At 46.1% G+C, this 23,176-nt stretch overlaps 2 protein-coding genes across 4 annotated transcripts in view; both read left to right on the top strand.

The window, feature by feature from the left end:
- The window catches only part of LOC311144986 (serine/threonine-protein kinase ULK1-like), a 33,027-nt gene extending 18,440 nt beyond the window's left edge, over positions 1-14,587 (top strand). For 2 of the 3 annotated variants that reach the window (XM_084181187.1, XM_084181185.1), the window contains 7 exons: positions 7,114-7,245; positions 7,443-7,603; positions 7,783-7,967; positions 8,138-8,256; positions 12,224-12,381; positions 12,574-12,709; positions 12,899-14,587. In XM_084181187.1, coding sequence (XP_084037313.1) covers positions 7,114-7,245; positions 7,443-7,603; positions 7,783-7,967; positions 8,138-8,256; positions 12,224-12,381; positions 12,574-12,709; positions 12,899-12,957 — 950 coding nt within the window. In that variant the 3' untranslated portion in view covers positions 12,958-14,587. The remainder of the gene's footprint in view (positions 1-7,113; positions 7,246-7,442; positions 7,604-7,782; positions 7,968-8,137; positions 8,257-12,223; positions 12,382-12,573; positions 12,710-12,898) is intronic. The other variant, XM_084181186.1, reaches the window with a different exon arrangement.
- Positions 14,588-15,814: 1,227 nt separating this feature from the next.
- The window catches only part of LOC311144290 (E1A-binding protein p400-like), a 31,428-nt gene continuing 24,066 nt past the window's right edge, over positions 15,815-23,176 (top strand). Inside the window, exons 1-11 of the mRNA XM_084180306.1 lie at positions 15,815-15,903; positions 16,658-18,007; positions 18,135-18,242; positions 18,385-18,466; positions 20,610-21,007; positions 21,109-21,408; positions 21,627-21,812; positions 21,919-22,059; positions 22,176-22,254; positions 22,335-22,384; positions 22,494-22,548. Of these exons, the coding sequence (XP_084036432.1) occupies positions 16,691-18,007; positions 18,135-18,242; positions 18,385-18,466; positions 20,610-21,007; positions 21,109-21,408; positions 21,627-21,812; positions 21,919-22,059; positions 22,176-22,254; positions 22,335-22,384; positions 22,494-22,548 (2,716 nt within the window). The 5' untranslated portion in view covers positions 15,815-15,903; positions 16,658-16,690. The remainder of the gene's footprint in view (positions 15,904-16,657; positions 18,008-18,134; positions 18,243-18,384; positions 18,467-20,609; positions 21,008-21,108; positions 21,409-21,626; positions 21,813-21,918; positions 22,060-22,175; positions 22,255-22,334; positions 22,385-22,493; positions 22,549-23,176) is intronic.

Raw genomic sequence — 23,176 nt, 5'->3', positions numbered from 1 at the left:
GTGAGTCTGGAAGGAGAGTTTACGGTCTAACCAGAGTCCAATGAAGGGCCAGATGTATACAAAATGGTGTCGTCTGCGTAGAGGTGGATCTGAGAGTCACCAGCAGCAAGAGCGACATCATTGATATGCACAGAGAATAGAGTCGGCCCGAGAATTGAACCCTGTGGCACCCCCATAGAGACTGCCAGAGGTCCAGACAACAGGCCTTCCGATTTGACACATTGAACTATATCTGAGAAGTAGTTGGTGAACCCAGGCGAGGCAGTCATTTGAGAAACCAAGGCTATTTAGTCTGCCAATAAGAATGCAGTGATTGACAGAGTCAAAAGCCTTGGCCAGGTCAATGAAGACGGCTGCACAGTACTGTCTTTTATCGATCGCGGTTATTATATCGTTTAGGACCTTGAGCGTGGCTGAGGTGCACCCATGACTAGCTCGGAAACCAGATTGCATAGCGGAGAAGGTATGGTGGGATTCGAAATGGTCAGTGATCTGTTTATTAACTTGGCTTTCAAATACTTTCAAAAGGCTGGGCAGGATAGATATAGGTCTGTAACAGTTTGGATCTAGAGTGTCACCCCCTTTGAAGAGGGGGATGACCGCGGCAGCTTTCCAATCTCTGGGGATCTCAGACGATACGAAAGAGAGGTTGAACAGGCTAGAAATAGCGGTTGCGACAATTTCGGCGGCTAATTTTAGAAAGAAAGGGTCCAGATTGTCTAGCCCAGCTGATTTGTTGGGGTCCAGATTTAGCAGCTCTTTCAGGACATCAGCTATCTGAATTTGGGTGAAGGAGAAGCGGGGGGAGGCATGGGCAAGTTGCAGCGGAGGGTGCAGAGCTGGTGGCCGGGGTGGAAAGCATGGCCAGCCGTAGCAAAATGCTTCTTGAAATTCTCGATTATCGTAGATTTATCGGTGGTGACAGTGTTTCCTAGCCTCAGTGCAGTGGATAGCTGGGAGGAGGTGGTCTTATTCTCCATGGACTTTACAGTGTCCCAAAACTTGTTGGAGTTAGTGCTACAGGATGCACATTTCTGTTTGAAAAAGCTAGCCTTTGCTTTCCTAACTGATTGTGTATATTGGTTCCTGACTTCCCTGAAAAGTTGCATATCGCGGGGGCTGTTCGATGCTAATGCAGTACGCCACAGGATGTTTTTGTGCTGGCCAAGGGCAGTCAAGTCTGGGGTGAACCAGGAGCTATATCTGTTCTTAGTTCTGAATTATTTGAATGGGGCATGCTTATTTAAGATGGAGAGGAAAACACTTTTAAAGAACAACCAGGCATCCTCTACTGACGGAATGAGGTCAATATCCATCCAGGATACCCGGGCCAGGTCAATTAGAAAGGCCTGCTCGCTGAAGTGTTTTAGGGAGTGTTTGACAGTGATGAGGGGTGGTCGTTTGACCGCGGACCCATTACGGACGCAGGCAATGAGGCAGTGATCGCTGAGATCCTGGTTGAAGACAGCGGAGGTGTATTTAGAGGGTAAATTAGTCAGGATGATATCTATGAGGGTGCCCATGTTTACGGATTTAGGGTTGTACCTGGTAGGTTCCTTGATAATTTGTGTGAGATTGAGGGCATCTAGTTTAGATTGTAGGACGGCCGGGGTGTTGAACTTATCCCAGAGGCTGCTCCAAGACGCCACTGACGGAGAAGAGGTATTTGGAGTGGACTTGTAGTCCGACTCAGGAGGCGTGCGCACCATCCACCGCTTCCGAGTATATTACTCGCTAATGTTCAATCTCTGGACAATAAAGTAGACAAGCTCAGGGCGAGGATCTCCTTCCAGAGAGACATCAGGGGCTGTAACATACTCTGTTTCACGGAATCATGGCTCTCTGGATATACTGTCCCCGTCCATACAGCCAGCTGGGTTCTCAGTACATCGCGCAGACAGGAATAAAGAACTCCCCAGGAAGAAGAAAGGTGGTGGTGTATGTTTCATGATTAACTACTCATGGTGTGATTGTGACAACGTACAGAAACTCAAGTCCTTTTGTTCACCCGACCTAGAATACCTCACAATCAAATGCCGACCGTATTACCTCCCAAGAGAATTCTCTTCGGTTATAGTCACAGCCGTGTATATTCCCCCTCAAGCCAATACCAAGACGGCCCTCAAGGAACTACACTGGACTTTGTGCAAACTGGAAACCACATATCCTGTGGCCGCATTTATTGTAGCTGGGGATTTTAACAAAGTTACATTTTGAGGAAAACGCTACCGAAGTTCTATCAACACATTGACTGTAGTACTCGCACTGGAAAAACGCTCGACCACTGCTACTCCCCGTTCCGGGATGCCTACAAGGACCTCCTCCGCCCTCCCTTCGGCAAATCAGATCACGACTACATTTTGCTCCTCCCTTCCTAAAGGCAGAAACTCAAACAGGAAGTATTCGTGCTAAGGTCTATTCAACGCTGGTCTGACCATTCGGAATCTATGCTTCAAGATTGTTTTGATCACGCGGACTGGGATATGTTCTGGGTAGCCTCTGAGAATAACATTGACGTATACACGGACACGGTGACTGAGTTCATCAGGAAGTGTATAGGGGATGTTGTTCCCACTGTGACTATTAAAACCTACCCAAACCAGAAACCATGGATAGATGGCAGCATTCGTGCAAAACTGAAAGCGCGAACGACTGCATTTAACCATGGCAAGGTGACTGGGAATATGGTTGTATACAAACAGTGTAGTTATTCCCTCCGTAAGGCAATCAAACAGGCAATACTTTAGTACAGAGAAAAAGTGGAGTTGCAATTAAATGGCTCAGACACGAGACATATGTGGCAGGGTCTACAGACAATCACGGATTACAAAGGGAAAAGCAGCCACATCGCGGACACCGACGTCTTGCTCCCGGACAAGCTGAACACCTTCTTCGCTTTGAGGATAACACAGTACCACCGATGCGGCCCGCTCCCAAGGACTGTGGGCTCTCGTTCTCCGTGGCCGACGTGAGTAAGACGTTTATGCATGTTAACCCTCACAAGGCTGCCGGCCCAGACGGCATCCCTAGCCGCGTCTTCAGAGCATGCACAGACCAGGTGTCTGGAGTGTATACAGACATATTCAATCTCTTCCTATCCCAGTCTGCTGTCCCCAATTGCTTCAAGATGTCCACCATTGTTCCTGTACCCAAAAAATCAAAGGTAACTGAACTAAATGACTATCACCCCGTAGCACTCACTTCTGTCATCATGAAGTGCTTTGAGAGGCTAGTTAAGGATCATATCACTTCTACCTTACCTGACACGCTAGACCCACTTCAATTTGCATATCGCCCCAATAGATCCACAGACGACGCAATCGCCATCGCATTGCACACTGCCCTATCCCATCTGGACAAGAGGAATACCTATGTAAGAATGCTGTTCATTGACTACAGCTCAGCCTTCAAAACCATAGTACCCTCCAAGCTCATCATTAATCTCGGATCCCTGGGTCTGAACCCCGCCCTGTGCAACTGGGTCCTGGACTTCCTGACGGGCTGCCCCCAGGTGGTGAAGGTAGGTAGCAACACCGCCACTTCGCTGATCCGCAACACAGGGGCCCCACAAGGGTGAGTGCTCTGCTACCTCCTGTACTCCCTGTTCACCCATGACTGCGTGGCCACGCACGCCTCCAACTCAATCATCAAGTTTGCAGACGACACAACAGTAGTAGGCCTGACTCCCAAAAATGACGAGACAGCCTACAGGGAGGAGGTGAGGGCCCTGACGGAGTGGTGCCAGGAAAATAACCTCTCCCTCAAAACGAAGGAGCTGATCTTGGACTTCAGAAAACAGCAGAGTGTCACGCTCTGGCTCCGGGACTTTGTATGTTGAGCCAGGGTGTGTTCGTTTCGTTGTGTTCTGTTTGGTTGGGTTGTTCTATGTGGTTGTATTTCTTTGTTTGGATGAGTGACTCCCAATCAGAGGTAACGAGTGTCAGCTGTTTGCCTCGTTGTCTCTGATTGGGAGCCATATTTAAACTGTCTGTGTTCACCTTTGTGTTTGTGGGTTTTTGTTCCTTGTCAGTCATTGTCTGAGGACGTTACGTATCGTTTATTGTTTTGTATTCGTGTTTGCACTTTACTATTAAAGTATGTTCGCTCAACACGCTGCGCCTTGGTCCTCTCTAACCAACGATCGTGACAGAAAAACCCACCTTAACCAGACCAAGCAGCGTGTTCAGGAGCCATCGCTGGCAGATCTCCGTGGCAACCTCGACTGGATCAAGCAGCGTGACGAGGAGAGAGGATGGACGTGGGAGGAGATGATTGCGAGTCTGGCAAGAGGGAGAGAGGCCTGGGCCACGGGGAGGAGAGACCCCCAGGAAATTTTTAGGGGGGGGGCTCACGACGTCGGGGCAGCAGGTGTACGGGTTAGAGCGGTGCAAAGCGTTGGCAGAGAAGGCCGCCAGGTTAGGGGGGCCACTGGGCACAGAGGAGAGGGAAAGTGTGGAGGCACGGCGAGAGGTACTGGGGTGTGTTACCAGTCCGGTCCGGCCCGTTCCTGATCCCTGCGTGGGGCCAGTGGTGTGTGTCCCCAGTACGGTCCGGCCTGTTCCTGCCATTCCCACCAAGGCAGTGGTGCGCGTCGTCAGCCCAGCCCGGCCTGTTCCTGCCATTCCCACCAAGTCTGTGGTGTGCGTCGACAGCCCGGCCCGGCCTGTTCCTGCCATTCCCACCAAGTCAGTGGTGCGCGTCGTCAGCCCAGCCCGGCCTGTTCCTGCCATTCCCACCAAGTCAGTGGTGCGCGTCGTCAGCCCAGCCCGGCCGGTTCCTGCCATTCCCACCAAGTCAGTGGTGTGCGTCGACAGCCCAGCCCGGCCTGTCCCTGCTCCACGCACCAAGCCTACGAGGTGCGTCGCCAGTCCAGCCCGGCCTGTCCCTGCTCCACGCACAAAGCCTACGGTGTGCGTCGCCAGCCCGGCCTGTCCCTGCTCCACGCACAAAGCCTACGGTGTGCGTCGCCAGCCCAGCCCGGCCTGTCCCTGCTCCACGCACAAAGCCTACGGTGTGCGTCGCCAGCCCAGCCCGGCCTGTTCCTGATCCACGCACAAAGCCTACGGTGTGTGTCGCCAGCCCAGCCCGGGCCTGTTCCTGCTCCACGCACAAAGCCTACGGTGTGCGTCGCCAGCCCAGCCCGGCCTGTTCCTGATCCACGCACAAAGCCTACGGTGTGCGTCGCCAGCCCGACCCGGCCTGTTCCTGCCACTCGCACCAAACCAGGGGTGCGAATCGCCAGCCTGGTCCAACCCGTTCCTGCTACTCGCACCAAACCAGGGATGCGAGTCGTCAGCCTGGTCCAGCCCGTTCCTGCTACTCGCACCAAGCCAGGGAATGGAGTCGTCAGTCCGGTGAGGCCCGTTCCTGTTCCACGCACCAAGCCAGGGGCGCGTGTCGTCAGTCCGGCTCCGACCAGCGGGGCTAGACAGGACCAGGGGTACTTTGGGGGGTTGGAGAGGAGGTGGGGATCAAGGCCGGAGCCAGAACCACCGCCGAGGAGGTATGCCCACCCAGCCCTCCCTTGTTTAGCCCTTATTGAGGCGCGGTCGCAGTCCGCGCCTTTAGGGGGGGGTACTGTCACGCTCTGGCTCCGGGACTTTGTATGTTGAGCCAGGGTGTGTTCGTTTCGTTGTGTTCTGTTTGGTTGGGTTGTTCTATGTGGTTGTATTTCTTTGTTTGGATGAGTGACTCCCAATCAGAGGTAACGAGTGTCAGCTGTTTGGCTCGTTGTCTCTGATTGGGAGCCATATTTAAACTGTCTGTGTTCACCTTTGTGTTTGTGGGTTTTTGTTCCTTGTCAGTCATTGTCTGAGGACGTTACGTATCGTTTATTGTTTTGTATTCGTGTTTGCACTTTACTATTAAAGTATGTTCGCTCAACACGCTGCGCCTTGGTCCTCTCTAACCAACGATCGTGACACAGAGGGAGCACGCCTTTATCCACATCGACGGGACCGCAGTGGAGAAGGTGGAAAGCTTCATGTTCCTTGGCGTACACATCACTGACAATCTGAAATGGTCCACCCACACAGACAGTGTGGTGAAGAAGGCGCAACAGCGCCTCTTCAACCTCAGGAGGCTGAAGAAATTTGGCTTGGCCCCTAAGACCCTCACAAACTTTTACAGATGCACAATTGAGACAAACTTTTACAGATGCACAATTGAGAGCATCCTGTCGGACTGTATCACCGCCTGGTACGGCAACTGCACCCCCCGCAACTGCAGGGCTCTCCAGAGGGTGGTGCGGTCTGCCCTACGCATCACCGGGGGCACACTGCCTGCCCTCCAGGACACCTACAGCACCCGATGTCACAAGAAGGCTAAAAAGATCATCAAGGACATCAACCACCTGAGCCACGGCCTGTTCACCCAGCTACCATACAGAAGGCGAGGTCAGTACAGGTGCATCAAAGCTGGGACCGAGAGACTAAAAAACAGCTTCTATCTCAAGGCCATCAGACTGTTAAATAGCCATCACTAGCCGGCAACCACCTGGTTACTCAACCCTGCACCTTAGAGGCTGCTGCCCCATGTACATAGACATGGAATCACTGGTCACTTTAATAATGGAACACTAGTCACTTTAATAATGTTTACATACTGCTTTACTCATTTCATATGTATATATTGAATTATTTTCTACTGTATTTTAGTCTATGCCACTCCGACATTGCTAGTCCTAATATTTATATATTTCTTAATTCCAGTCTTTTACTTTTAGATTTGTGTGTATTGTTGTGAATTGTTAGATACTACTGCACTGTTGGAGCTAGGAACACAAGCATTTCGCTACACCCGCAATAAAATCTGCTAAATATGTGTATGTGACCAATAACATTTGATTGATTTGATTTGATTCGGCCATGGCTTAGGCTTTATGTAATTGTGCTACTGCCCACTCTTTTCATATATTAGGTGGGGTCTTAATATATCCAGGACAAGCCTTATCTATAAGCTATGTGAGGCTTGACAAGAAAAGTAAATGTTTGATAAATGTTGCTGACTGCAAGTTAGTGGGTATAGGACCATACATTTGCATTGGAGGTTCATGGTCAATGTCCATGCCAGTTCAGCCAGTTGACGCCAGTTCCCCCTGATGTGTTCCTACAGCTCCAACTAGTGGTGCTTTGAGGGTTGCAGGATCCTCAGCCTCAGGCAGTCCCAGCTCAGTCGCGTTCACTGGGGGATCCCCATCCAGAAGAAACACCGGGACTCCACCAAATACTACCAGGACGTTCTCAGGTATATAGGGCTCTAAAACTATCTAAGGACGACTAGAAGTGTTTCTTATTTAGTTCTCATACTAGATCAGTAGAGTCTGATTAGACATTCATAATTTCAGCGTGGTATCAGGGTCTATGTAATGGAATGTGCAGAGAGGGAGAAATGCTTGAAAATGCTATTAAATAACATTTTCATATTTGATATTTCCTCTTAAGCAGTGGGTTCCCCCAGCTATGTCAGCCCAGCCTGGTCAATCAGCAGCGGAACCCATAGAGATGTACCTAACTACCAGCACTTAACCAACCCCATGACAGCCAGCCCAGACAGGGCCATAGATTTTGACCCTCCAGAGCTCCCAGAGGAGACACTGATGGGGGTAAACACATAAACACTCCTTTATAATATATTAGGTCTCTGTACATGAATGGATTCATCACTGAGTTATTGTTAATAGATTTTGAACACATACACAGTTTGCACATTGCCAGAAACTAGAACCTAGACAGTTGACACAATGCTATCCTTTCAGCTAACCTTTCTGTCTCTCCATCACAGCAGTGGCATACGGATGGCCTGAGGAACCTGCGCTTCACTCTGGCCTTTGTCCACTGTGTCATGGAGATAGCCAGTTCTAAAGACACTGAACTTGAGAGCGAGACCAGTGGGGACGCTCCTGATGTGTCCTTCCTGCAGCAAAGCCTGGTGGCTGATCAGATCAGTCTTCTAAGTCGGGAGTGGGGGTGAGGGGATGCATCTCTGTTATTGATTCCCTGAGCTTTAAATTTGACCTAATTTTAAGAAATCACAGCATAATGATGTATCTTTAGTACTTTAAGATGTATTTATTTTATTTTGGGGAATAATATTTGTGTACATGTTAACGTTGGTATTCTCGATGTGTGTATCACAGCTATGCAGAGCAGTTGGTGCTGTACATGAAGGCTGCAGAATTTCTGTCGTCTGCATTACACACTGCTATGGAGGACATCAGAGAAGGCAGACTCTTCCCCTCCTCTACAGTCAAGCAAGGTGAGACATGGGACCACATTCCTCTTCTAATTGATATCTGCAGAATAAATTGTCATTAAATCCTTTTAATCCCTCGAGTCGATTTCTGCAGCCCTGTTGAACTATAATTAGCATAATAAAACAAACAAAATCTGTTCGTTTAAGCTAGAGATATCTGGGGTTTTTGCATTGGATGCGTCTCAATCCACCGCATCCGCAGATGTCGCACTTCCGCATCTACAGAGCTAGAGCGGTGTTTGTCAGACTATGAGACATCCAGAAAAGCAGTTTTCTCATGAAAACGTCTGTAGGGTCCGAACGGTTTGGCCTACAGACTATTGGAAAGATGAGACTCACGAACACGATGGTGTTCTCCATTTTGCTCTACGTCACATACAAGGGTCTTGGGACTCTTCTGAAGTCGGTACAGCCAATCTTCCAACTTCTATCTGTAGCGTCCGAACAGTTTGGGCTACACACTAATATAACCCCTCTGTGGAAAGGTGAGTCTCTCCCGAACACGATCATGTCGGTTGCTGTGCTATAGGGCACCCACAAGCCTCACGAGACTCGTCTGAAGGTCCCCTGCTACCAGTTAAAAAAATTCATGGAAGTATGTATGGAAATAGTTCAGTGCCAAAAATAATGGGTTAAATACAGTGCATTTGGAAATTATTCAGACCCCTTCACTTTTTCCACATTTTGTTAGGTTACAGCCTTAATCTAAAATGGAGTAAATTATTATTTTTTTTTAAAAATGTACACAGTTATAAAAATACAAAAATGAAATATCACATTTGCATAAGTATTCAGACCCTTTACTCAGTACTTTGTTGAAGCACCTTTGGCAGTGATTACAGCCTCAAGTCTTCTTGGGCATACCTGTATTTGGGGAGTTTCTCACATTCTTCTCTGCAGATCCTCTCAAGCTCTGTCAGGTTGGATGGGGAGCATCGCTGCATAGCTATTTTCATGTCTCTCCAGATATGTTCAATCGGGTTCAAGTCCAGTCTCTGGCTGAGCCACTCAAGAACATTCAGAGACTTGACCCGAAGCCACTACTGCGTTGTCTTGGCTGTGTGCTTAGGGTCGTTGTCCTGTTGGAAGGTGAACTTTTGCCCCAGTCTGAGGTCCTGAGCGCTCTGGAGCAGGTTTTCATCAATGATCTCTCTGTACTTTGCTCCATTCATCTTTCCCTCGATCCTGACTAGTCTCCCAGTCCCTGCCGCTGAAAAACATCCCTACAGCATGATGCTGCCACCACCATGCTTCACCGTAGGGATGGTGTCAGGTGTCCTCCAGACGTGACACTTGGCATTAAGGCCAAAGAGTTCAATCTTAGTTTCATCAGACCAGAGAATCTTGTTTCTCATGGTCTGAGAGTCCTTTAGGTGCCTTTTGGCAAACTCCAAGCGGGCTGTCATGTGCCTTTTACTGAGGAGTGGCTTCCGTCTGGCCGCTCTACCATAAAGGCCTGATTGGTGGAGTGCTGCAGAGATGGTTGTCCTTCTGGAAGTTTCTCCCATCTCCACAGAGGAACTCTGGAGCTCTGTCAGAGTGACCATCGGGTTCTTGGTCACCTCCCTGACCAAGGCCCTTCTCACCCGATTGCTCAGTTTGGCCAGGCAGCCAGCTCTAGGAAGAGTCTTGGTGGTTCCAAACTTCTTCCATTTAAGAATGATGGAGACCAATGTGTTCTTGGGGACCTTCAATGCTGCATAATTCTTTGGTACCCTTCCCCAGATCTGTGCCTCGGCACAATCCTGTCTCGGAGCTCTACGGACAATTCCTTCGACCTCATGGCTTCATTTTTGCTCTGACATATACTGTCAACCGTGGGACCTTATATAGACAGGTGTGTGCCTTTCCAAATCATGTCCAATCAATATAATTTACCACAGGTGGACTCCAATCAAGTTGTAGAGACATCTCAAGGATGATTAATGGAAACAGGATGCACCTGAGCTCAATTTCGAGTCTCATAGCACAGGGTCTGAATACTTACACTACCAGTCAAAAGTTTGGACACACCTACTCATTCAAGGGTTTTTCTTTAGTTTTACTATTTTTTACATTGTAGAATAGTAATGAAGACAACACAACTATGTAGTAATCATGTAGTAACCAAAAAAGTGTTAAACAAATCAAAAAATATGTTATATTTGGTATCAAATAGCCACCCTTTGCCTTGATGACAGCTTTGCACACTCTTGGCATTCTCTCAACCAGCTTCATTAGGTAGTCACCTGGAATACATTTCAATTAACAGGTGTGCCTTGTTAAAAGTTAATATGTGGAATTTCTTTCCTTAATGCGTTTGAGCCAATCAGTGTTGTGACAAGGTAGGAGGAGTATACAGAAGATAGCCCTATTTGGAAAAAGACCAAGTCCATATTATGGCAAGAACAGCTCAAATAAGCAAAGAGAAACGACAGTCCATCATTACTTTAAGACATGAAGGTCAGTCAATATGGAACATTTCAAGAACTTTGAAAGTTTCTTCAAGTGCTGTCGCAAAAACCATCAAGCGCTATGATGAAACTGGCTCTCATGAGGACCGCCACAGGAATGGAAGACCCAGAGTTACCTCTGCTGCAGAGGATAAGTTCATTAGAGTTACCAGCCTCAGAAATTGCAGCCCAAATAAATGCTTCACAGAGTTCAAGTAACAGACACATCTCAACATCAACTGTTCAGAGGAGACTGTGTGAATCAGGCCTTCATGGTCGAATTGCTGCAAAGAAACCACTACTAAAGGACACCAATAAGAAGACGAGACTTGCTTGGGCCAAGAAACACAAGCAATGGACATTAGACCGGTGTAAATTTCTCCTTTGGTCTGGAGTCACTGTCTGTGATGTATTTAGAATTCAAGGCACACTTAACCAGCGATACGCCATCCCATCTGGTTTGGGCTTAGTGGGACTTTCATTTGTTTTTCAACAGGACAATGACCCAACACACCTCCAGGCTGTGTAAGGGCTATTTCACCAAGAAGGAGAGTGATGGAGGGCTGCATCAGATGACCTGGCCTCCATAATCCCCCGACCTCAACCCAATTGAGATGGTTTGGGATGAGTCGGACCGCATAGTGAAAGAAAAGCGGCCAACAAGTGCTCAGCATATGCGGGAACTCCTTCAAGACTGTTGGAAAAGCATCCCAGATGAAGCTGGTTGAGAGAATGCCAAGAGTGTGCAACGCTGTCATCAAGGCAAAGGGTGGCTATTTGAAGAATCTCAAATATAAAATATATTTAAATTTGTTTAATACTTTTTGGGTTACTACATGATTACATATGTGTTATTTAATAGTTTTGATGTCTTCACTATTATTCTACAATGTAGAAAATAGTAAAAAATAAAGAAAAACCCTGGAATGAGTAGGTGTGTCCAAATTTTTGACTGGTACTGTATGTAAATAAGATATTTCTGTTTTAAGTTTTTCATAAATTTGCAAACATTCCTAAAAATCTGTTTTCACTTTGTCATTATCTGGTATTGTGTGTAGATTTATGAGGGGGAAATTGTATTTAATACATTTTAGAATAAGGCTGTAACGTAACAAAATGTGGAAAAAGTGAAGGGGTCTGAATACTTTCGGAATGCACTGTACATGTCCCCAAAATGTTTCTCATTTATAGGACAGAGACTTCAGAATAAACTTCCTTTCGATTTTTTTTGACTATCTGTTGTTCCATTTAGTGAATCTGTTATTCAATGCATTTGTATGGTTTAATAGCAGTAAGGGCAAATTCAGTGTTTCAACAAATTATTATTTCATTTTTTTTTGGGACACTTCAAGGGGTCTTAAAATTAAAAATCAAATAGCTAAATGATCCTTGGTGTGACCTTCTTCAAACAATTCCATATGTTAGCTTAGTAGAACCCACCCCCCGGCTTAGACAGGGCTTAGACTGTAGGAGGTTAATGATCATGTTATGTAGGCTTTATAAAGTGTATTGAATTAAATCATTTATCCTGTATGTAGTGGTGAAGAAGATGAATGAGCTGTATAAGAGCAGTGTGACGTCCTGTCGGTCCCTCAATGCCCGCCTGCAGAGCTTCCTCCTCAACAAGCAGAGACTGATGGACCACATGAACAACATCACTGCAGAGAAACTCATCTACAGTCACACTGTGACCATGGTAAGGCCTCCTCTCTCTCACTGCACAGTACTGTACATCTCTGTGCTCTCTCTCATATTGTATGATATACGATGGATAGTAGATAGAGTAAATATCATTTTACGACATTACTTTTACTGCAGTATTTATGATGTGGTTATAATATTGTAAGAGCAATGTTAATAGCTGAGTGTGTGTGTTGCTGTTTTCCAGGTGCAGTCAGCAGCGCTAGATGAGATGTTTCACCGTGGCCAGGCGCCCATCCAGAGATACCATAAAGCCCTTCTGCTCATGGAGGGTCTGTCCCTTACCATCACAGAGCAGGCAGACATCGACAACATAAGTAAATGTAAGTAGCTTATAGATACACACGCACACACACACACGTGCCCATATATTTTACATGTACATTTTAGTAATTTAGCAGATGCTCTTATCCAGAGCGACTTACAGTTTTAGTGAGTGCATACATTTTTCATATATGCACACACACACACACACACATCTCACTGTGTTTCTCCCTTTGTTTTGGTCTTAGGTAAACAGTGTATTGAGAGACGCCTCCTTTCTGCTCTGCAGACTCCACAGTGTGATTGAGCTTAAGGCTTTTGGACTATAGCTACAATATTAGCTGAGCCTCCGGGCATGGTTAGAGCACCTCCAGACCTCTGATGTCCCTCTGATATCCCTCTGTCCTCAGTGAAGATGGAGCTCCTCGGACTGTTGACACACAAAAGCACTTTGAACTGAAAATGCTTAGTAACAAGACCACTGATATAGCTGCTCTCAACCCACAGCCTAGCACTAAACATTTTTAGTACCAGAAGAGAGGAGAAGAGGAGTGGGGTTGGTTCTGTCTGACTCCACTCTGAGAGCAGTGTGTGTTGTGGTTGTGTTTCATGCTACAGAATGTTATGCCAGGCCAGTAGTATGTTACTGTTAATCTACTGGATTTATCAGGCCTCACTGGATCGAGTGATTATTTTCATCTCAAATGTACAGATTTCTACTTGAAATAGTTGTTTGAGAATAATAGATGTTTGAGAGTAACATTTAATGCTCTCAATAATAGAAGGGAATTCTGAAAAGATCTTTGGTACCAGCTGGTGTTATATTTAAAGATGCATTATGCAGAAATCGCTCTACCATTTCCTGGTTGCAATTTCTTTTCAGTTTATGTGACAAAACAAGCAAGTATAGTGTAGAGAATCATTGTACCATCTAAAACGCTGTGAAATATATTTTCCATAACCAAAAATATTGTATTTTCAGCTGTTTGAGACTGGTGTACAAAACCAAAATAAAAGATGCAAAAAATAAACTTATGAACGAGAAGCATAGAAATAGCGCACATAGAACAGATCTACTGCTTATTAGACTTGTTTTCAATGAGAATGCCAGACAGATCTATAACACATATTTCTATGTGAATTTGGTCTTCGCCCAAAAAGTGACATACTGCAGCTTTAAACTAGAGGCAAAAACATGCATCATTTTCAGGAGTTGGAAAGTTGTGTAAGAGAAAGTGAAGACCAAGTATTGCCAATTTGTAGCAGAAGTATTATTGTCTTTTTTTTTTTACTGCTTTTAGCAATGTGTACGTTTTTGACAAGCCACTGTAGCACAAATATATTTATGATAGACTTATTCATAAACTGTTAGGAACTTGTCAGATAATGTCATTACTGTATTGTAGAGATCTTAATCTTTTGTAAAGAGTGTCAACTCATCAAGGCACTCTTTCTCAGTGTGCCCAGCAAGATGGTCATTTTACATATTGATCTGCATGCTTTTGTCTGTTTTTGCACAAATATTAGTGAATGATCAGCAATGTATAGGCGTGTGGATGAGGCAAAGAAATGGCTGAAATAGGTTAAACTTCAGTACAGAAAACCTGTCCTGTATTTTATATTTTTAGTAAGATTTTGTATAATTCTGGGGGTTTTGTTTTTTGTGCAGTGGTTGGTTTTAATATTTAGTTTTTTATGACCGCCTTGTGGCTATACATTTGAATTGACCTATTTCTGTTTTTACATTAAATGAAAATGGTATCAGCTTTCCGAAATACATTTTGACTAGGCACCTTTTGAATATTAAATGTCTTTGTAAATATATTGAGTAATTATTTTGACTGTATGTTATTCTTGTTCACCAAAACCAAGCTGCCAAAATCAGTTTCATATGAGAATATTGTGTAAGAAGAGTGATTAAAATATATGTTACATTATGTGGGATGTTTCTGTTGTCCTCTAGCCTACACACGCCAGCTGCTCCGCAGAACATTTGACCGAATGCAGATCTACAGTATAGAGGAGGCATGTTTTGATGTGAGGCATTAGTAGGTAGAGATAGAGGTAAAAGCTACTACAATATTTTGAATAGTCGAAGCTCATGACTAAGTGTTATTGTGTGACTCATAGAAAGGTTTCACAGTTGGGTTTTAGGGAATAAAGAATATAAACACTCACTATTATAAAGTAGCATGAGAGATACTCAATTGGCTATAGCTAGGTTTTTTGAAGAACCTTAGAATAAGCACATTTTTATTGAGTGCAAAGCGCCCATACTAGAAAGCGCCTGTACTCTCTGTTGAGGGGCACAGAGGTTTGTATTTTGTTTAAAACTGTTGATTGGTTTACATTCTTGTCAATCAGCCTTGGTCCAGGGTCGTTCACGTCGTTTGAAACGGAACTGCTTCCGGTTCTTCAAAGAATCGATTGAAAAAGCTATAATGATTTCCTCGGGACGACCGACCCTGACGTGTCGCTATTGAAGTTGACGTTTAAAACGGTTAAGGCAGGGTACCCCAACTAGTGGCCCACGGGCCGAATTTGCCCCCCCCCCCAAGTTTTATGAGCACCAATTGTATTTAATTTAATTGTTGTACATAACATATTGTAAAAACACCAGGAAATCAGCTCCAAGTGATTTTAATTGCGGAAATATGTTCCCAAGTATTCCCACACATAATAGAGAGACACATGATTGTGTACAAATGTAAGCAAGGTTTTAAATATTATACATGTTTGGGCTTCTTGCGGTCAATTTGCAATCTACAAATTATTTGTAATTATGTTCCACCCCCGAGCATCCGCTCAAGAAAACATCGGCTCCCGCCTGAATCTAGTTGATGATCCCTGGGTTAGGCTTATGGTAAAGGTTAGTCTAAGGTTAGGGGTTAAGGTTTAGAGTGGTGACGTCCCAAGGATCCCTGATAGCACTAACCTTGAAAAATATAAGGTGGCCACCGCCATGTTTCAGAATGAAATATGTCCAAAACATTACATGTAATATTTCCGTATAGCAGTATTTACATTTCATACATTTTTCTTTGTTTTTAAAGAATACTTTTTGGTTGATGAGACTACAACGTGAGTTGTATTTGCTGTAAGTAGCTAGTTCCGGTGATGTCTATTTACCCAGCGACAAACATATTAGATAGCGCGAGCTAGTATCACGGTTTCGGAGGGAAGGAGCGGAATATCGGCCTTACGCGTGCCAAGTATTTGGATATTTAGCTAGTTGACTCAAAAAAAGCTTTTTGTAAGCAACGTAAATACACATTTCATCCATGCATGGTCAACGTTGCATAGTTATCTAATATAATGCTCTACCGTAGCATTAGCTAGCGCTATCACATCTGAGCTAGGACAAGGCCGTGCAACAACATAAGCATAGTTTAGCTAGCTACTGTAGCTACAGCTCATTTGAAAAGATAGGCAGCCTAATTGTTTATAATGCTGCTGGTTATGATGGGGGTGTTAGCTAGCTAGCTACATAACATGAAATAGTTAGGCAGCTATTATTACTTAGCTAGCTAACGTTAGCAAGTTCAAATAGTATCGTTACATTGTCTGTTAAATTCTGCAAACAACATGGTTAGTAAGCTAACTAACGTTACCTAACTAGTAAGTTAGCTACGCTATTGCTGGCACTCAAGATGCTCATCTGCGTCTCTATCAGTGAATGTCTTACTTTATATCTTGACCAAATAAAACACGTCAAATATAACTAGCTAGCTAGCTTGCATGATGGAACTCATTCATGAAAGGCTACCTTTGCCAAGCAATGAATTCACTGATCTTTGCGACAGCTGTCAAAATGAAAAATTATGTTACAGCATCAAATAGCTACAGTTATTATGTACATAATTATTAATGGTTGTCATTGATACAACAATATGTCAATGTTTGATTGAATGATACATATTTGCATAGTTTTGACCATCATGTCTTCAGCATATAAAATGAAACCAATATTGGCTAAACGATTTGATGAGAATGTCTACCCTCTCTAGGTATTGTTTCCCATAAAGTAACAGTGTTACGCAATGCACCATGGGAGTGGACAACAGCATGTGCAACGGCAACTTCAGAGATCCAAGTCCACCATTGGATCTGAAGCAGAAGACCAGCAGCAGCAGACCATGGCAGTTACTCAACAGCAGGCAACAGCCAACCACCCACAATCACCTGTGACCACGTTTGCATCTGCAGCCAGCCCTTCAGCCCCCCAGTCACCCAACTACCAGATAATCATGAGCCGCAGCCCTGTCACAAGCCAGAACATGAACATCACCTTACAAAATGTCAGTCAAATGGTGACCGGCAACCAACAGATCACCCTAACCCCGCTCCCCCTCCAGAACCCAGGCTCTCCCGGCTTCCAGCACACAGCTCCGCAATGGAGGTTTGAGCATGCCCCGTCCTCCTATATCCAAGTCACCTCACCCCTACCCCAATCCATGCAGCCCCAAAGTCCCACCCAGCACAACCCAGTACCCCTCCAGCGACCTGGGGCACCCGGAACAGGACTGAGTGTGTGTGGACAGAGCCCAACACGTTTTGTTGATACTGGCATGCTTGTGAGACAAATCAGTCTTGGCAGCCCGTCTGGAAGTGGGCACTTTGTTTACCAAGAGGGGACAGGGTTGACGCAGCTAGCTCCAACCACTGCTGGGCAGGTGCAGTTGCAGCTGTCCTCCCCAGGGGCACCAGGCTCTGTGCGGGAACGCAGGCTGTCACAGCCCCATTCACAGACTGGAGGCACCATCCACCACCTTGGACCTCAGAGTCCTGTGGTCAGTGGCACTGCTCTGCCCACACTGGCGAGCCCAGGCCACATCACCACTTCCAACCTGCCACCTCAAATCAGCAGTATTATCCAGGGGCAGCTGGCGCGTCCCATGATATTTGAGAAGACTTTGGGTGTGGTAGCTGGAGTGGGGACAGCTGCCACAACGTCTTTCAGTATGCCTTCCACCATTCCTCCCTCCAGCCCTTCCCTCACTAACCCTCCCCAAGGCATCCCCAATCCCCCCCTCACCCCTACCGGCATGAGCATGGGCTCCATCAAGAAACAGATACCCAAAAAGCTGGAGGAGATTGCACCCACCAACCCAGAAGTGGCCCAGCTGAGGAAGCAGTGTCTGGAGCACCACACTAAGAAGATGGAGGGTCTGAAGGAGGTCTTCAAAGACTACCTGATTGAGCTGTTCTTCCTCCAGCACCTCCAGGGGAACATGATGGACTATTTGGCTTTCAAGAAGAAGCCCTGCGTCCCGCTTTTCACTTACCTGAGGCAGAACGACCTGGACCTTGAGGAGGAAGAGGAAGAGGAGGAGCAGTCTGAGGTCATCAATGATGAGGTACTGTTACAGAATTGATTGATATCTTGTTTTATTGTGTCTTATAGTCCTATATTCTGAATCCCTCAACTTGTTATCCTGTGTTTAGGCTACATGAATCTAGTTCAAATCTCTGTGCCACTCCCAGGTCAAGGTTGTCACTGGAAAGGATGGACAGGCGGGGACACCAGTTGCCATAGCTACACAGCTTCCACCCAATGTTTCAGCAGCATTCTCTTCCCAGCAGCAGTTCCAGGTGAAGAACGGTGGTGGGGCACCAAATGACTGCAACCCCTACACAGAGAAGATGGAATGGATTTGTCTTTGTCTCTTTTAAATGTTTCCTTTTTGATCTCTTGTATCCAAGCTCTTGTTAACACTTGGATATGTCTCTTCAGGTGCACCTTGGAGCATCTGGCAGCATGACAAACCCAGGGGACATGGATGCCTTTAAGAGGCAACAGGCAATGGCACACGCAGGTAGGGCAAGGACAGCACAATCCCGTGGCTCTTTTGTTGGTTTGTTTCCTCCCCCTTTTCGTTCTTTTTGTTAGTTTTTTTGTTTTGTTTTCTTACCTCAAATTGCTTCTGCTTTTAGATATTTGGCATCTTCTACTAGCGCTGTGTGTAGAAGTCTTAACCCGAGGAAGGAGAGGTGGTCTGTATGGTGTACAGAAAGTCATTGCTGTGTGCCGAGTGTCTTTTTCCCGTTATGAGGGTATTGTGTGTTTTAAATCCCAGATCAGGCTAAGAGGTCCCGGATTGAAGTTGGTCGCCATGGAATGATTTTCCAGCATCCTGGTGCTTTAGGATCAGCTGGCGTTCCACTCCAGCAGCTTATGCCGACAGCGCAAGGTAGGAGTGCTACTACCAGGTCGTTATGTGTTCTGTTCGATGCTGCTGGACGTGTCCTCAATTCAACGAGACAAACTGAATTCCAACAACGTCCCATCGTCTCCAACGAAACCTCAAAGCAGCATCAACAAAGCGATCTTCATCCATCCGCTGGACAGACACCCCAGCAGGCCTCAGGAAGTTCAGGCTTAGCTCTCCCAGCACACTCTCTCTCTCTAGACCAAGGGGGAAAAAGTCTGAAGAAAGGAGTAGCCTCACTGGGAAGATGCCATGTCTTATGTTTTGACTTTTATGTTTTATTGATCATCCGTCTCCATCCGTTTCTTTTCCCAAATTTGTTCTTCCCGATCGTCTCTGTTTGGACGGACTTTCCTGTGCCGTTGGAGCTTGGGCTAATTTGCAAGCGGATCACGGAAAGTGAGAAAGGAGGAACCCTGGAAAAAAAATATATATATATTTCCAGTGGGGCATGTTTGCTCATTCGATGATTGCTTTTTTGTTCTTCCTTTTTTATACTCATCACTCTCATCCCTCCGTCTCCTGCACCCCCCTCCCTCTCCGTTGGCCACCATTGCATTGTCAACATGGATTCACAATGCATTTCAATCCTAAATTCAGTTATCAGTCATCAAAAGCATCCGTTGTTTCCTTTTCTTGTTCCACCATGCTCATCCTTTGTTGGTTTCCCCCATCTGTTTCCATGGCATACCGTTCTCACTTGGCCTCTTTCCCCCAGTCGTAGTAGGAAGGAGGGGAGCCATGTGGAGGAAGCATGGTGCAGTCATGACATGTCACAGGTTGGCGTGGTGTGGTGGTGTCTGTCAGGGCCAGGTGTTGATGTGGTCTAGGGGATGATGGGAGTGATGGTCAGGGAGGTAAGACAGGTGCTGCTTAGTCTGTGTGCACTGCTCCGCTCAGCCCTGCTGTCTGCAAGATCTCATGTGTGTCCTCCTGCTCACTCCTTTGCTTTGTTATGTTCTGTGCTCAACAAAACTAGAGGCAAATATATGCCAGCATTCTAGCTAGACATGACATTGCTTCATGCATGCTGAACATATGGTGTTTTTATGATGGTGATTGCTCACTTTTCCCCCCTTTTTTTTTCTTCCCCTCTGTTTTTTATTTTCAATATTTTCTGTTTCATTTCATTTTGAATCCTTTCTTCTCAGTCCCTCTGCTGAAACTGTTTATGCATGATTAGTTTTGCTGTTTTAATCACATTCTCTTCTCTTAACATTGTAAAGATGATGTTTTTATTTTTGCATTAATAAAAGTAGTATTTTATTTGAAGGACATGTAGATGATCACATTGATTTGTTTCTTCTGTAATCATTGTGCTTTATAATTTTCATGAATTTCTTTCTTCGTCAACAGTAAGAAATACACTGCTGTTGACTCATAGTACATCCAATTCAGACGTTCTGGGTAGCTGGTACCTTAGATGGAGCTGTAAACACTATCATTTTATAATCTGATCACTTTCAGTCAGTACTGAAATATATTGGCTTAAGAATGAGGAACAAAAGGCCCTCTGGCCTGAGTACTGCTCAGTCCCTCTGTCCCCCTTCAGTGCTCACCTGAATCTCAGTCCGGTGCAGAGTATAGTATTTTAAAAGGCCGTTATTTTAGAGAGAGCAGGATTGGTATGGACAGGGCAACGCTTGGAGGAACCACAGAGCAACAGTAACTCACAGCCACATGTTGTTATCCTTTCCCTCTCTCTACTCCTTTCCTTTGTTTTCCCTATGACTTGGTTACTGTGCTCCAGGCGGGATGCCCCCCAACCCACAGTCGGTTCAGATCCCCGGGCAGAAGCAGAACCAGCCGCTGTATGACCCGTCTAAAGGGCCTCCGGTGCAGAACGCTGCCAGCCTGCACACCCCTCCCCCCCAGCTGCCAGGTCGCCTGCCCCAGGGAGCCCTCCCCATGGCAGGCCTACCAATGGCTCTCTCTCAGCAGTCACAGCTGGTGGAGAGCTCAGCCCAGGCCGCCAACCTGCTCCAGGCCCAGGTGAAGGTGCAGGGGGCCGGCCCCATCATGGCTCCAGTAAACCCCCACACACAACTCCAGGTCCAGCTCCAGCAGCAGATGCAGTCTGGCCTTCACCTCCAGATGCAGGCTCAGCAGCTACAGCAGCCCCAGCCCATGCTGCAGCCAGGACAGGTGGTGAGTCTCTAAAGGATAACTTCCAAACATTGCATGTTTTTGGTTGTGTTCATCGGTTTGTATATTAACAGTTTGCCTTCTCTTTCTCCTCCCTTGATCAGACTGTGGCTCTTGCTCGTCCTGGAGCAGACTCCAACCAACCTGGCCAAAGAAAGATGATCAACTCCCTGTCCAACCCCTCCATGTCTCCTGCCCCCCTCAATGTCCCCAACTCGCTCCCCTCCCCCCACACCATTAGCCCCCTCCGCCCTCCTGGGTCCAACATCACCCCTGCCACACAGTCCAAATTGGCCGGGCCCAACGGCACCTCCACTGTCAAAATGGGTGGCTTTGGTCAGGGCTCGGGTATGCAGTCATCAGAAGGGAGCTCACAGGACAAACAAGCTGAGCAGACCAAACTGGTGAGTTGTTTCAGAAAAACCTATGACTCTGCAAGAGCTTTTGTGTTCAGACTGCATTTCATACTGTTCAGGTGCTTTTGTGTTCAGACTGCATTTCATAATGTTCAGGTGCTTTTGTGTTCAGACTGCATTTCATACTGTTAAGGTGCTTTTGTGTTCAGACTGATCAGGTGCTTCAGTGTTCAGACTGCTCATAATGTGACCTCTGACCCCCCCAGGAGAGCCAGGTGCACCAGCGTATCTCTGAGCTGAGGAAAGAGGGCCAGTGGTCAGCCAGCAGGCTGCCCAAGCTAATGGAATCTTCTCGGTCCAAGTCCCACTGGGACTACCTACTGGAGGAGATGCAGTGGATGGCAGCTGACTTTGCCCAGGAGAGGAGGTGGAAGATGGCTGCTGCCAAGAAGGTATGATGCCGTAGTCCTCTTGGTGTAATGTTACTGCAGTACTGTCATTGTTAAGATTTCAGTACACGATCATAACTGCATATTACATATATTCCCCATTCCCCAGCTGGTTCGCACCTGTTCCCGTTACCATGACGAGCAGAATAAAATGGAAGAGAAGTTCAAGAAAGAGGAAGAACTGCGGCTTCGTCACATCGCAAGCACCATCGCCAGAGAGGTGGAGTTCTTCTGGTCCAACATTGAGCAGGTAAGTTTCTCTTGATGTGAAAACTGTTCCATTGTTGTCGTTATTAATTTCAATAGATCAGTAGTGTGATCCACTCTGTCCATCCTAGTTAATTTGTTCCATTTGGTTTCTCTCAGGTTGTGGAAATTAAACTACAGTTTGAGATTTATGAGAAGAGACTGAAAACGCTCAGCCTGCAGAGAGCATCGAGTAAGGGTAAGAGTTTATTCAAGAGCCTTTTGAAATGGTTTTACAACAAGCTAACTTTCATATATTGGTTATTCCTTGTGTCACAGGACAGGATGTTAAACCTGCTCAGTCGACAACAGAGAAAGCTGAAAAAGACGTAGGTGCTTCATAGACTTACTGGCTCTTGTTGTCCAAATTGGCCAGACACATAGCCTAATATGTTTTGTGTGTGGCATGACACTTATTTAAATGTATCTTATTCACAGGAACCCACTATGTCAACAAGGAAGCGAAAGTCCAGCACTTCATTGGCTGAAGAAGGTATTTTTCCAAAATATACTGAACAAAAATATAAACGCAACATGTAAAGTGTTGGTCCCATGTTTCATGAGCTGAAATAAAAGATCCCAGAAATTGTCCATACGCACAAAAAGCTTATTCTCTCAAATTTGTTTACATCCCTGTTTGTGAGTGTTTCTCCTTTGCCAAGATAATCCATCCACCTGACAGGTGTGGCATATCAAGAAGCTGATTAAACAGCATGATCATTACACAGGTGCACCTTGTGCTGGGGACAATTAAAGGACACTCTAAAATGTGCAGTTTTGTCACACAACACAATGCCACAGATGTCTCAAGTTTTGAGGGAGCGTGCAATTGGCATGCTGACTGCAGGAATGTCCACCAGAGCTGTTGCCAGATAAGCCGCCTCCTCCAACGTCGTTTTAGAGAATTTGCCAGTACGTCCAACCAGCTTCACAACCGCAGACCACGTGTAACCACGCCAGCCCAGGACCTCCACATCCGGCTTCTTCACCTGCGGGATCGTCTGGTACCATCCACCCAGACAGTTGATGAAACTGAGGAGAGTATTTCTGTCTGTAATAAAGCCCTTTTGTGGGGAAAAACTCATTCTGATTGGCTGGGCCTGGCTCCCCAGTGGCTGCAC

The sequence above is a fragment of the Coregonus lavaretus genome (assembly GCF_964263955.1).
Source record: "Coregonus lavaretus genome assembly, chromosome: 17".
In the NCBI taxonomy this organism is placed as follows: domain Eukaryota; kingdom Metazoa; phylum Chordata; class Actinopteri; order Salmoniformes; family Salmonidae; genus Coregonus; species Coregonus lavaretus.
The sequence above is the reverse complement of the archived record's forward strand: the minus strand, read 5'-3'. Positions and strand labels throughout refer to the sequence as shown.